Source organism: Pseudonaja textilis, chromosome 5 (genome assembly GCF_049901715.1).
Source record: "Pseudonaja textilis isolate UNSWEBS1 chromosome 5, rPseTex1.2, whole genome shotgun sequence".
In the NCBI taxonomy this organism is placed as follows: Eukaryota; Metazoa; Chordata; class Lepidosauria; order Squamata; family Elapidae; genus Pseudonaja; species Pseudonaja textilis.
This window is the reverse complement of record NC_141994.1, coordinates 7,259,090-7,273,709: the sequence shown is the minus strand read 5'-3', so window position 1 is coordinate 7,273,709 and position 14,620 is coordinate 7,259,090. Positions and strand designations below refer to the sequence as shown.

General features: G+C 33.7%; 1 protein-coding gene across 1 annotated transcript in view; it reads right to left on the bottom strand.

Annotated features, from left to right (window-relative positions):
• The window catches only part of PTPRZ1 (protein tyrosine phosphatase receptor type Z1), a 101,695-nt gene that overhangs the window by 37,723 nt on the left and 49,352 nt on the right, over positions 1 to 14,620 (bottom strand). The window contains exons 3-10 of the mRNA XM_087934064.1: positions 12,252 to 12,431; positions 10,483 to 10,634; positions 9,086 to 9,181; positions 8,753 to 8,819; positions 6,543 to 6,700; positions 5,533 to 5,683; positions 3,513 to 3,697; positions 695 to 821 (exon numbers count right to left, since the gene is read on the bottom strand). Coding sequence (XP_087790190.1) covers positions 695 to 821; positions 3,513 to 3,697; positions 5,533 to 5,683; positions 6,543 to 6,700; positions 8,753 to 8,819; positions 9,086 to 9,181; positions 10,483 to 10,634; positions 12,252 to 12,431 — 1,116 coding nt within the window. The remainder of the gene's footprint in view (positions 1 to 694; positions 822 to 3,512; positions 3,698 to 5,532; positions 5,684 to 6,542; positions 6,701 to 8,752; positions 8,820 to 9,085; positions 9,182 to 10,482; positions 10,635 to 12,251; positions 12,432 to 14,620) is intronic.

The following is a 14,620-nucleotide window of genomic DNA, read 5'->3' as shown; positions in this document are numbered from 1 at the left end:
ACAGGAAAGCTGAAATTTTTTAAAAAATTAGTGACACTACAATAGATAGTACTACCTACAAAATTGGATAATATTCATTTCAGTGAGAAACAGAAACAAGTGAGTCATATTCTGTATTTCAAGAGTGAAAATAAAGTTTTGAAATAAGTGCAATTAATTGTTAGTCTTCTGATTTCAGCAATTCAACATTAAGAAGCAAGGGAATTCCATCACCACTGCACTGAAATTATATTTCAGAAAAGCAACATGCAATGGAATTTCAGAATCACAAGAGCAGAATTTGTGAATTACTGTGTCCCATGTCACAGGTCTTTCCTTAACCAAAAAAAAAAAAAAAAGTCATGTTTTACACATTCTTTTCATCACAGACACTTATTGTTTTTTTTCTACAATTGGAATCAGGTTATGTAGGAATCTGAATCTAGATTTAATTTATTATTTTTAAAAGTAATCTTTGGCATATATGATGTACCAGCTCATAATAAAACTTATTATGGACCCCCAGATATTATTTTTATTCTAAAGTAATAAATCAGGTTCTAACATTTCAAAGGAATCTTTGAAATATCTCAGAAAATGAGATTTTAAGGTGAAGAACACTGATATTGAAATACCATTGCATTGTGTTTTCAGCTGGTTTGCAAATAAAAGACCATTGTGGATTTTTAAGTAAAGTTTACCTTTGTAAACTTACCTGGGTCATCCAAAGGCATGTCAATAATAACTTGATCACTGTACTTTCCATACAGACCGTTAGCACAAACAGCAACTATTTGAAGAATGTAACTTGTATTGGGCAGCAGATTATTCAGAATTGCTCCCTGCAATGATTTAAATTCATAAACCATATTTATTACTTTCTGTATTTCATATAAAGTTACATATTTTATTTCTTTAGTCACAGAAAATTCCATTGACAAAAAGGATTTTAAATTAACTTAATATAAAAATAAATATGTAATTTTAATCATTCCTACACTTCCACTCATCCATAGCTCATTATTTGAAGAAAGCAGTTGAAAACAAATTGTTAAGCATTGACTGAATAGTCACAATACAAGATTCTGTAAAGGTTTCCACAACCATCTAGTAGACTGTACTCTGTTCAAGACTGAAATCTATTTGTATGTGTCTAAGTATGTATGTTTAGAGTAGATATATGTATATTTATGTATTATATATGCAGTATATATTACTGGAGTTGTGCTTTTTTTTCTCGTAATATTCAAGGGGAAATGGGTTTTTTTTATGTTCCTCTTGGGACATTAACCATGGCTGCAAACTTAAACACATTTAAATTCAATTGTACAGGAACTTATGACCATAACCGTGTGTGTGTGTGTGTGTGTGTGTGTGTGTGTGTGTGTGTGTGGAATTTCCATTGCTAAGCAAGGAAGTGAAGCAAATAGCAGCATCTGTTAAATGAATATGCAATCATTAAGTGAACTTGATGTGTGGCTTATAGATTCAGTATATTGCTCCCAACATCTGGGTCCTCATTTTACCCACCTCAGAAGGATGGAAGTCAACCTTGAGCCTGGTGGGATTTGAACTGCCAAATTGCAGTCAGCCGGCAGTCAGCAGAAGTAGCCTATAGTACTGCCTTCTAACCACTGTGTCAATGCAGTGACCACATGACCTTCGGGTGCTGCAAGTGTCATCAATACATGCCAGTTTCCAAGCGACTGAATTTTGACACGGCCATGGGGATGCTGCAATCAGGGTGAATGGGAGGACTGGCTGTAAGTCACTTTTTCAGTGCTACTGTAACGTCAAATTAATAGTTTCAAATCAGGGACTATCTGTACTGCATAGTTTATTTAACATCACGGCAATCAATTTCAAAATAGACAGTATTCATGTTGACATATGTGGACTCAGAGTGAGCAGCATGGTGGCCGAGAGGTGGAGCTCTCACGTCACAATCGTGGGGCTGTCAATAGCAGCAGACATTTCTCTCTCTGGGCACAAAGTGAAAATATCTGCTGCAGATTCCACAGAGGCATCAAGAAGGGTATCCAGCTAGTTAATGTTCAGCTTCATTCAGTCGCCCCTACTCTACCCCAATGCAAAGGGTTACAAGGTTGTTAAAAGAAAAGAAAAAAAGGCAGACTCAGCATACCACTTACCACTGTTGGCTACAGGCTACAACAAGCATCAACTTTTCACTCTGCAAATTGTATTAAAGATACAGAGGATTGAGACTCGTGATTTCGTATTCTCGTATTCTAAACCTATTCTGCTATAGGTTTTCCAGCTTTTAAAAAGCATCTCTGAAAATGACCTCCCAAGCAATCTGTCAGATGGATTGGTAGACAAAAATGGGCAGCAAAGCTTCTTTTCTTAAGATCCCTTAAGGTAACTTACTTAAGCTTTGGAGAGAGTCTATTCTCCAGTTATGCCTATGTCCCACTCCATTATGTTATAGAGAATCCAGAGTTTTTAAAGTGTAGATGGAAAAAGAAGAAGAATTTGGAAATTTGCCTGAGGCCAATTTTAAACTTTTTAAATTTCATTTATTTGGGGACTAAGGATACTATCTCTAGCTAAGCCTTAGAGGGTTTTGCAAATTAGAATATGATTCTATACCACTGAGCAATTATATATTGCTATACAACACAGAGCAATTATTTTAAAACATTGCAACAACAAATTATAATATAATCAGATGATATTTTGGATACCATCCACATGGACATTTAACATTAAAATGGGAGAATGCATCAAACATTTGGAGTTAAAAACTGGACTGAATTTCCATTAAGGCAAGTGATCAATATGAATTTGAATATCATTGGCTTAAATGATATGTGATCAGTACACCACTATTTGTCTTCCTTTGTGATAGTAAGTTGTTTCAGATGAGTAATTATTTTCAGATTTTTCTTGTTCTTTTAATAATATCTTTATTGTGAGAGACTTATGTATTTATTTATACAGGTTATGTGGCTGCCAACCTGCAGTTCAGCTCATGAAGCACTGTAGATGGGCGTTTCAAGCTGCTCCTAATGCCACAACCTGGATCAATTGCAGCTTCTAAATCAAGGGTCTTCAAACTTGGCAACTTTAAGACTTGTTGACTTCAACTCCCAGAATTCCTGAGCCAAATTCTGGGAGTTGAAGTCAACAAGTCTTAAAGTTGCCAAGTTTGAAGACCCCTGTTCTAAATGTTCCCAAGGGAAGGCCGATGCAGAGCAGACTGTAATAATCTAAACAGAAGGGAACTAAAACCAGGGGTGCCTATGAGTAAATACCGTAGATCAAAAAATGGGCATGATTAACCCTGCAATGAACCTTGAGTTGAAGAAAGAGCTCCAAACAGCAACTCAACTCTGTTTCAGGAATGCAACTCCACTCAGAGTTAAAGATGGAAAATTTTCAGATCCGGAATTAGATAGATAGATAGATGATAGATAGATAGATAGATAGATAGATAGATAGATTGATTCACGGGAACATATTCACAGCTCTATATAAAACCTTCACAGAAAACCTTTTAAATGGTCATTTACCAAGTCCTGATAACCATCTGTTAGAAATTCATGCTTTGTCTGGTCTTCTCCTTCCAACTGTTGGTAAAAAACAGCAAATTTTTCTATCATTGTGTCATATACAACTCGTGGCCTTTCCCAGGTAACAAGAAGACTGGTATAGTTCTTTGGATCGGCTTGAACATTTTCCGGTTCTAAGCTGCAAACTTAAAAAAAGAAAAGGTGGTTTACAAGTTATAGCAACTATGTATTAAAAAACAACAACAATTACAAGATAAACCTAGAGAAAAATTCATAGATTAGCTTTCATCCCAAAAATAAATCTAATTTTTAACTAAGCAATATATAGTTCTCCTCCCCAAAAGACTTGAGTACTGCACTCCATAATCCTTACTAGAATTGTTACTAGAGATGTTAGTCTCATTTTTTAGCTTTCACACTGTAATATATCTCTTTATATATTATGAGTTCTTACATAAACATTTTGGAAGCACCTGTTAACTTGTTAAATGTATGTCCTTTTTAAAAAAATAGGAATTGAATAAATATGATGAGGAAATAAATAAAACATGTACTATTGCTGTGATATGAAGAATATCCAAGGAATTGGATATTCCTCATATCAAGGAATTGAAATGAATAATTGATATGATCATCTCTGTTTCAAATATATAATACTATCCTCCTGGTATTTTTTTTAAGCTTGGAGATTTAATCTGGAAATCTGTTCTCATTTTAAGATGGAAGATCTTGAATGATGTATCAGATTACGAGAGAGGTTTTGGTTTTTGAAAAAAACAACAGTGGTCATTCTGTATCCAATTAAGTATAGAATTGCTATGAATGCTTGGATAATTTGGGTGCAATGAAAACACGTTCTGTGGTATTGTGGTAAAAATCAATGATTTCCCACAGGCCAGAAAAGCTAAACTGTCTTTAATTAGATTTAAACTAGTTCAATGCAGCCGCCTTAAAATATAAATTGGCTTAAATTCAGATAAAAAAGCCCTAACTCATTTATTGTGATGTCACCATTGCCCAATCAATTTTCATTAAATTGATTTCACTTAAGTTTTTTAATGTGTTTTTCTCTAAATATTATTTCAGAATTTATCTTTTGAACACAAGGGGGCACTCACTACTCAGTATAGTTTACCAACATTAAACCTGCACAATAAAATAAATTTTAAATTGGTATTTTTCCCATTTTATCAAATTGAAGTTTAATAACACAATCTTATTTAATGTGTGACCCATTTAAAGCTTCTTATAAAAAAATAAACAGATACTATATTAATGATCATTTGCCTGATTTTGTTACATATTCCTTTGTTAAGACTGAGCAGATACTCAGCCCTGGATTTATCCAGTGAGCAAAAAGCCTTCATTCAATTGTATTAATTGCTTTTTGGCTTTTGACAAAGCTCATGCACAGTGTGGTTGGATCATACTGAAACAACAAATCATGGAATTTATGTGGGTGAGTTGTGTGACAAATGTGTGTGATGGTATCATCAACTACCATGGGCTTGTGTTAGATCTCAGGGTGTGAATATAAAATTGTGGCATTTGTAAGATGCTATTACCACAAATAGATGATATTTATTTTACATCCACACTTTTTGCTGTGAACGGGAGTTATTTCGTACCTCATTTAAATAAGGTGAAGGTAATATGAACAGTCTTTTCTTATTTGGTGTTTTCCAGATGTGCTAACAGTCCCAAGGCATCTAGAAGACATTAGCCTGATGTAAAGGCATGTACTTATATATGCATCCCCAGGCCTATGTTGATATAGCTTCAGAAACTATTCACTGCATGACAGCTGATCAGGCTGGACAAATTTTCAAGTTTTGGCAAGGTTGAATTTATTTACCAATTTATTTTTTTCTCCTTGGTCCATGCCCCACAGCTAATCAGCACAAGAGATAATTGTCTTAAAACTTTCTGCATATGGACAGTTGAATAAGTTGTTTTCCTTAGGAGCAATTCACTGTGGTAAACATTATGCTTAAGCCCACAATTCTAACAAAGAAAGTACCTGCTTCATGGATTTCTTCCTGCCCAGTGTATGATGAAAATACTTGGCCGGAAAACTTATGCTGTTGATCTCTAAAATTATTTTGTAGATAGTCCATTAGCATCACATAACCAGATTGCTGCATGGTTAGAACATCACAAAACACTGACAGCTGGAAAAAGAAAAGAAATGGAGAAAAACAGAAGTAATTTATTAAAGAAGTACATTTTTGAAAAGCCACGTTCAGATAATGGAGAAACATGTATTACTTTAAATGCTATGTTGCCTGATTCTTCCTATATAAACTTTCTGTTCAGCAGAACATTAGTTATTTTGAACTAGAGAGTTCATAAACTCTATGGACAAACATTTTTAAAAAATATAAATTTGAATCTTTCTAGACAAATATATTAAGGTTGCTGACTTCATTATTAAATTCTTTCCATACCTTCCATTCCAATTGACTATTTTCTTTTGTCACTATAGTTCTAAAGAAACTCCAGTGTATTGTGCAGGGATTTTCACTTTGATGCCACCCCCATTTCATTTTAATCTTCAAACAATTTTTTAAAAGAACCTCATTTTGTCATTCTTTTTGTCAATAAAAGAATTCAGATGTACACGAAAATGGCATTTTAAACCACAATAGAAATAAAAGGTGGTACATGAGAGGAGAAGAGGAAGAAAAGAAGAGAAGTAGCATGCTGTAAAGTTTGAAGTTCATTCTGAGTCTTAACAAAATACTTGTTATTGGTCAACATTGTTACAGATACAGTTCATACTATCATAAAGTCAGTTTGTAGGTACAGATAACATTCTAATCACCAACAAGTAAATATATTTTGTGGGTTCGGAAAAGAACATGCTTTTCCTAAAGTTGGTATAGATATAGATACCACAACTATTTATTTCTTGAGGAAACACTTTCCTTGTTTCACTGTAATCATGTAGATTTGTCGACTGATGCTGGCTACATATAATTTTTCTTTACCATTAGAATCATCTCTTTCATTCAGACATGTATAAATCACCTGGTTTTCTGAAATGTTAACAGTGTCTTTGAATACAATCCATTCAACTGTTTCTGAGCATGGAGGAGTTGACAAAGATCCATTGTAAGTATAATATTTGTCTGTTGAATTTGGCAAAAGATTCAACAAAATGAAAGGTTCCAGTTCATTTTTCTTCCCTGCAAAATATAAAGAAGTTCCCATGATGATATTTTAAAATCCAAATTGCATGGTGTAGAAATGGGGCAGCTAGATGTAGGCATGGGTCTGTCTAGGTTAGAATTCAAGGTTGAATTGGCTTCAAGATTATTCAAAATCAATATAAATAAGAAAACCTGTGGTTTGCATTGTCCCCAAGAAATAATTTACATCTCACAGAGCCCTAGAATGCCAGGGCCAAAATTTGGGGGATAAAGGTTGCCTTAAACTTTGTAATGGTGCCAGACTCCCTTAATATCTTTCAAATTTTTCTAAGTCTACCATGAAGGTACCTAATTTTTCAAATGAGGATAAATGGAAGTGTTTATAGGCAAAACCGGTGTTTTAAGTCTGTGAAAGGAAACCAAATTAAAGCATCCCTATTACATAGATTCATGTATGATAGATTGTTAATCAGTGCCCTCTAGCCATGGACTAAAATGTTCAGTAATCCATGCACCCAGGCAAGTCCCTTTTCAAGCTTGGTTGCTCAGTTTTGCTCCTCCTACAGGCTCGGGAATCTCTCTGCGCCTGCTGATATTTTCCTGCCATACCCGAATAGCTGCAGTTTTAGTATAAGTATCAGAAATAAAGAAAAAAAAGAACTATTAGATTAAGATACCAGTGAAGGGAAAAATTAGAGGTGGAGGTTCTTTCTTTAATGGTCACGAGCTCCCTGAAATATCTCATTAGCTTATGCTAGAAAACAACGCTAGACTACATGGTCTGATTCTTTAATCCAGGAGAGTAACTCTTAAAAATGAGTGTGTGTATCTATTTAATTAATCAAAGCTTCCTTTAGATTGTCATGCTGGGAATCTGGAATTTGCAGACGCTCCTAAATCCCCTGAGCCTGTGATTGTCTCATAAACAACAGAAGTGATTACAGTTCACCAGCTCTGTCATCTACCTTGTGAAGTACAGAAAGTGGACCATTACTACAAAACATTTTCCATCATGGTGGCACAGTTTCCTTTGGGTAGAAAAAGGGAGGCAGTTCTCTTCTCCATGCTTCTTCTTGCCAAACAGAAGCACAGAGATCTCTCGGACATGGAAATGCTTGAAGGACCCATTTCAGGAAGGGTGAGGTGGTACTCGTACAGCATTGTTTCAATACCTTAAATCTGTTCTTCACTGGAGTTGCTGAATAATATGCCATGATGATATCTTACTGAGAGTAATGCATTATATTTGCTCTGCGTTTTATTTCAAAACCCAGATCCCTCAAATAAACCATTTGCTATAGCCACTCTCTTGATACATATTCTTCTAATCCATAATATTTAAACCAAATATAAAGGAGGCTATTACAGCTTATTTGAGTGCAATTTACATTATTCCTGGCTTAAATGCTAATGAAACTGACTATTTTTTCTGAACATGCTTAGACTAGGGTCTGAGGGAGCCGCAAAGACGCCCTGTGCACTAGTAAAATCTCCTTTGAGATGAACCTGACTCCAGATGATCTCACATATCTTATAGAAATAGTTTGTCATTAACTTCTGATTTCGTTGAATGTTTTTTTTAAAATCATCACTATAACTCATAACTGTTGGATTACAGTTCCTAATAAATTCCAAGTCAAATATTGAGTTTCAATCCTGCACTAATGTGCTACCTGGCCTTTATAAGGAAGGTTCATAGTTTGTCATGATATGTAAAGGGTTTTTTGGGGCGGGGGGGGAAGAAAACAGTATCTTTATTCACATAAAATGGCACTGAATACTATGGCTGTGATAATAGAGGAGCAGGGCTGATTAAAACTCCTTGGAGAGATGCTTTGCGCAGCATTAGAGCCATGTTCCTTTGAAAATTTGGCATGGCATCTAAGCATGTTGGAGAACAATTTCCATTGAGATGCCAAGTGCCTATTGGATGGTATGTGGAACCCTATGATTTATATAACTTCAGCTAAAGGATTTGAAATTTTTTTTGCCATGTATCCAGATTCCATAAATTCATATATTATCAGGCTTAGAATCTTAAAATTGATAGCTGTTCATATAATTTCTCATATTTTATCACAGACTCACCAAACCGACTAACGCTGGCCACTCCTTCAATAATTGAATTATAATCTATATTATCTTCCAGTCCAACCTGTTGAAGAAAGATTGATTTTTTTTTCAATAAGAAATCATGCAAGATATTGCTAGACAGTTAATAAATTATAAAAACACTTCTTTTAATATTTTGCACAGATGCGCATTAATGCCCAAACCTTTTTTTTAAATGAAGCTAATTCTTCTTATGCAAAAATAATTAACAATAATAATACCCATACATATAGCATAACTCTTACCCTCCAAATGGAAACAATTACATTTCAAAGTTAAAGAATCACTAAACATTACAAAAACTATTACCTCAAATAAAACTGATAAAGTTCTTAATCTCCCATTTCCTTCAATTGCTTTGTCGATATCTGAAAACTCATTTGAATCATAACAGTAGATTTGCATCTATAATATAATACAGTTAAAATGTTAATAGAACTGTGAAAAGAATATGCAAAGGACATTCATTAGTTCTGGTATACCAGAAACTTTAGAAATTTAAAACACGGATATGTTCAGATGTATATCACTTGGTTTCAGTCAATATAATATATGGATATTAAATTAAATAATAAATTAATTTTTTTATTATTATTAATAATAATTATACAGTTAATGATTATTTTCCATTAATAATGGAATATATATCAAAGTTATTAGGTGACACTGGACATTAGCAACATTTTAAATGATTCCAAAGCCATGCATAATCCTCTGTTGTTCAACTGATATTTTGCTGGATTTCAGAAAAGGCTAATTCTATATTGTTCTGATTGTTCTAAAGTTATCAGCAATAAAAAAAAATAACAAGGAAAGTGACAGGGCAGCCCATAAAATGCCAAAATGGTATGAAATTCCAATTCTACTAAAAAAAAAAAAAAGTAAAGTTTGAAAGCCGAAAGCTCTTTACAACTGTCAAAAATAGGACCATAATAAGTTTCAGGTGGAGCTAAAGCTAACCTAAGCACAGTCTAACAATAGCACTCTTCAGCCCTGTCATTGCTTAATTTAAATTAAGACTCTATAAACGTTGGAAATTAAAGCTGAATGTGGCCATGAAAGGGTAAAAGTCATGTTAACTAGAGAAAAAAAGTGCCTCTGGTGCTCTCCCTTAAAGGCACAAGAAGGATTCAAACAGTGGAATGCACCCCTTGAAAGACTAAAAGCAGCAACTCAGATTGAGTCCAGAATTAGTAACTAGCATACATGGAAAACTAGCTATATTCAGAGGTGGTATTCAGCAGGTTCTGACCAGTTCTGGAGAACCAGTAGCGGGAAATTTTGTGTAGTTCGGAGAACTGGTAAATACCACCTTTGACTGGCCCCGCCTCCATCTATTCTCTGCCTCCCGAGTCCCAGCTGATCAGCTGGGCCTTCTTTTGTTGCCCTGCACAGGAGAACGGAACTGGAAATCAGGTTAGTGGGGGGCAGGGAAGAATAGGATTTGCAGTAATGTTCCCTCAGGAGTGCGGAGGGAATGGAGATTTTACAGAATCCTTCCCCTGGCATGGCCACCAAGCTATGCGATGCCCACAAAACTGGTAATAAAAATATTTGAATCCCATCACTGGCTATATTCTTTGGAACTAATTGAGGTTATCATATCAAAAGTGCATTTATTAATGCCATTTATACCTATTTAATTATGTCTAGGCAAATGAATGCGTAGAAATATATTGATATTTGTAATGTTATTAAATCATTACCTCAAGGGGATATTTTTGTCCATCTATACTATGTTCAGATCCATCATGAGATATATTACATTTTCCCCAGTGGAATGTTATCCTGCTTGCTTTAAATATTGCTTCTGATCCTCCTCCAATTACAAAGTATTCATTTTTCAGCTTAATTTCCACTGGAAAAAAACACAAAAAAACCCCTAAGAAAAAAGTAACTTGCATTTCAAATTTATCAGCATTAATTTTAAGATTAACAAGTCAAATAATATCACACCATGAATGAAATTTAAAATAGGTTAACTACATTTTTTTCCCACTGAAATTAACAGGACTTGAGTTAAATTAGGCATCCTCATCCTCATCATCCTCATCATATATTTCAATTCAGGACACGGTTTGAATTTAACCTAGTGAGTATAATTTATACCTTATGGAAGGGAATTATGGAAATATACAGGTAGATTCCAATATAGAAAGGGTTAATTTTATTGCTAAGAAAGATTATTTTATACTCTTACTCAGGCACTGCTGAATGTTTAAAGTAACCATTTCTAAGGACTTCAGAGATGAGAGTTCACGCACCATAAAGCATTTCTTCTACATTTTTCTATGAAAATATGTCCCATTGTCTATGTGGAAACACGATGTCATCCTGGTTTACTATTTATGTTAACATAATGTAGTTAACATGAATCTAAACTAAGCATTAATATATAGTGTTTGCATGTTAGATTAAATAAAATTACTTATATGAATTTTAATATATTTTGAACACTTTTAAGTACAACGTTTTTATATATCAGTTTTGTTTTTCCATTTATAATTTTCAAAAGTTCAGTTTGCTTTAAAAATTCTCTGAAAAATAAAAGAACAAACTAAATTATGTAGCAATATAATTAGTTTGCAACTACATAGCTTCAGCAGATAAATAGTATAATATGTTACAGTAGGGAAACTATTAACACTAAATATGATATCAAATTTAATTAAATAGACAGCACTCTTTCAAATGTTGAAATATAGTTTATAAGCCTGGTGAATATTCAATAGATTTCTATTCCACACTTCAGGTTTTTGTAATTTCCCTTCAGTTTTCAAATGAAGCATTAGTAAGTAATTTAGTGATTCAAATGTAAGTTTTAAGGAATAATTCAGTGTTTTCTTATACAAAAAGAATAGAAATTGTTAGAATTAATTGATATGAAGATTTGCAGGTTTTATTAAACAAATTCTAGACAAAAATATTTTATATGATTAAATACCAATTGGAATAGATGATGTGTTTATTTTAACTCATTTATTTATGTGACCTATCAATATACTGATAAACTGTACATGGTAAATTCTCAATAATTAGAACAATGCCTCTTGAAATAGAACATTGCAATTAAGTATGATAAATTTTTAAATATATCTTTATGAAGCACTCTGTGAAAACATTAGTTGGGCCTTTGTAACATAACATTATACATAATGTAGGCAGTATTAATAGCATGCATATTATGCTAAAATATATTTATATTCAGAAAATAAAGAGGACTGGATTATAGGAATTATGTTATTTGAAAAGCTATTTTTGTTAATATGTTTCTTTTGTGCCTGGAGGCCTCATGATTTAATGCTTGTTTGCTATTGCCAGCTGTCTTCCCATTAATTGCAAGAACCTTAATTTCAAAAAGATTTAAAAGGATAGAATAAATCAAGAAACTGTAGAGAAAACTATAAATAGTTGCTTCCCATGTGAACAAAAACTTCCATGAATATCAAATCAAATATGAATTCGAATTCTGTACCTGTTTTGCCTGTATTATAGATTAGGGTGTCTTCTGAAGTTTCTTCTTCCCAACCTTTGAACTTCAATTGCTTGAGGTTCATATTTACTTGAGTGAGATCTTCATCAATATTTATAGGTGACTGCTTGGCACCATTGCATGCTGGATATTTTTTTCCCCACTTTGTTTGATTTAAGGCTCCTAAAAATCGAAAGGAATCAGGGAAGTGATTTAGCTAAACATATTTGATAGCTTTTCATTTGTTTATAAAAGCCACAAATTTTGTTCTAAAAGATATTCTGTTAATTTCTGAACAAGAAGACTGCGCTCTAATTCATATGCTTTTACACCAATATGTGACAATGCCAGAAAAGTTGATAGGAGTAACATTTACAAATGTCCTGCCAGATCACAAATCCTCAGCAAGGCCAATACATCGAAGTATGAGTCTTTTCCTTGAACATGAAATTTGAGTTTTAGCACAATCATTTTTCTGGGTTCCTTGACTGGCAGAAGAAGTCTTTTGTCTTCCTTTTGTTCTTGAATATTTTTGAATATTCTCTGATTGCTATTTTATGTTATGATGTTATGTTTAATGTTACATTGTTATACTTCTTTGGAATAAAGCCATATGCTCTTACATTAATGTCATCGCTTCCGAATCCAAAAATACCCGTGACTCAAACCTGCTGGGATGGACACAGAACAATATACAGCATGATTCTTGTAAATTTTGAATCAGGCAGCAGGACACAAATATACAGTCATGGGCCATATATGACATCATATATCCATTTTATTATTTTAGCATCATTGCATTTTTTTCCAGAGGCTCTTGGTCATTTTCATTATCCTCAACTTTGAGTTCATTCATTATTAGTTTCTATTTTAAAATACAGTTATCTGGAAACTCAGTTGGTTCTTAGATTAATATTAAACCCTTTTTCTCAATCACTTGATTTCAAAATTCATTTCTTCAGCAAAGTTGACCTATTCAAGAGTTTTGCATTTCTATATATTTTCCATATTTCATCCAATGTCTAATTGACCATAAGTAGGTCAAATAATGTTTTAGTGCAAGAGTAGCAAAGTGGTGTTCATAGTCCTTCTTTCTGATACAGCATCTGTCAAATTTAAAATGCCCCTATCATATGAGGTTAGCAAATCTCCATAGATTTCCATATTCTTTGAAATGGTTACAAGGTTCCCTGTCATGATTCTATCATTTTATATGTACTGTAAATGTTAAATTTTCACAAGACATTTCTGTTTCCATGAAAAATGTGCTGATCTAGTATTATTTCAATCTATTATTTTCACCTATTTTCCCCATCCTTTATATTACAGATTATAGATTAACAGAGTTGGAAGGGACCTTGTAGGTTATCTAGTTCACCCCCACCCACAAACAGAGACCCAACACCATTTCTGACAAATGGCAGTCCAATCTCTCCTTGAAAGTCTCAGGTGATGGCGCTCCCACAACTTCCGAGGGCAAGGTGTTCCATTGGTTGATTTTTCTCACTGTCAGAAAATTTCTCCTTATTTCCAGGTTAAATCTCTCCTTGTTCAGTTTCCATCCTTGTCTGGCCTACAGGTGCTTTGGAAAATAGCTTGACTCCTTCCTCTCTGTGGCAGCCCCACAAATGACAAGACATATGACAAGAAAGAAATGTATATCACTTGACAGATGCCCAGAATCACCAGCTTAGGTCTGAAAGCATGCTGAACACCTCTAAATGAAAATATATTCTGGATTACGGTTCCTTTCACAAATTCCAAAAATGAAACAAGAACACTTATAAAGCCACTCAGTTGCAATCTAGCAATTGCTGAAATATTGATGCTGTACACACCACCACGAACAGCTGCTTTGCTAACTTGAACCTCCAATACTAGATGATTCATGAGAATGAGAAAGGAAACCGACATCATACGTATCATTAGACTATTATGTAAAATGTATTTTATATCAGTCATGATTATAAGGAGATGGACATAATGCTGGACATGATGTAATTTGTGGCTTCTATTGGGCACCCTTGATAGAATTAACAGTAAGGCCAGATGTTACTTTGTTGGCAAGAATAATAGGAACAGACCAAGATCATGCCAAATTCATCACCTTCTCTTTAGGGTGTGATAATCTGGCAATACTTTGAGAAACTTTGAGAAGGCCATAGAATGTATATAACAATGTAACTCATTAAACTATGATTTTCTACCATTATGGCAGGATTTTGAGCAATATTTCTAGGAAAATTTTTGCAACAGAAAGTTCACTTAAAAATAAAAACAATCACACTTCTTCCTCCTAATTCTACTTTACACATCTCTTAAAGTTAAGACTTGTTGTCTATGAAACAACTGACTGCTTAGATTTTAATGTT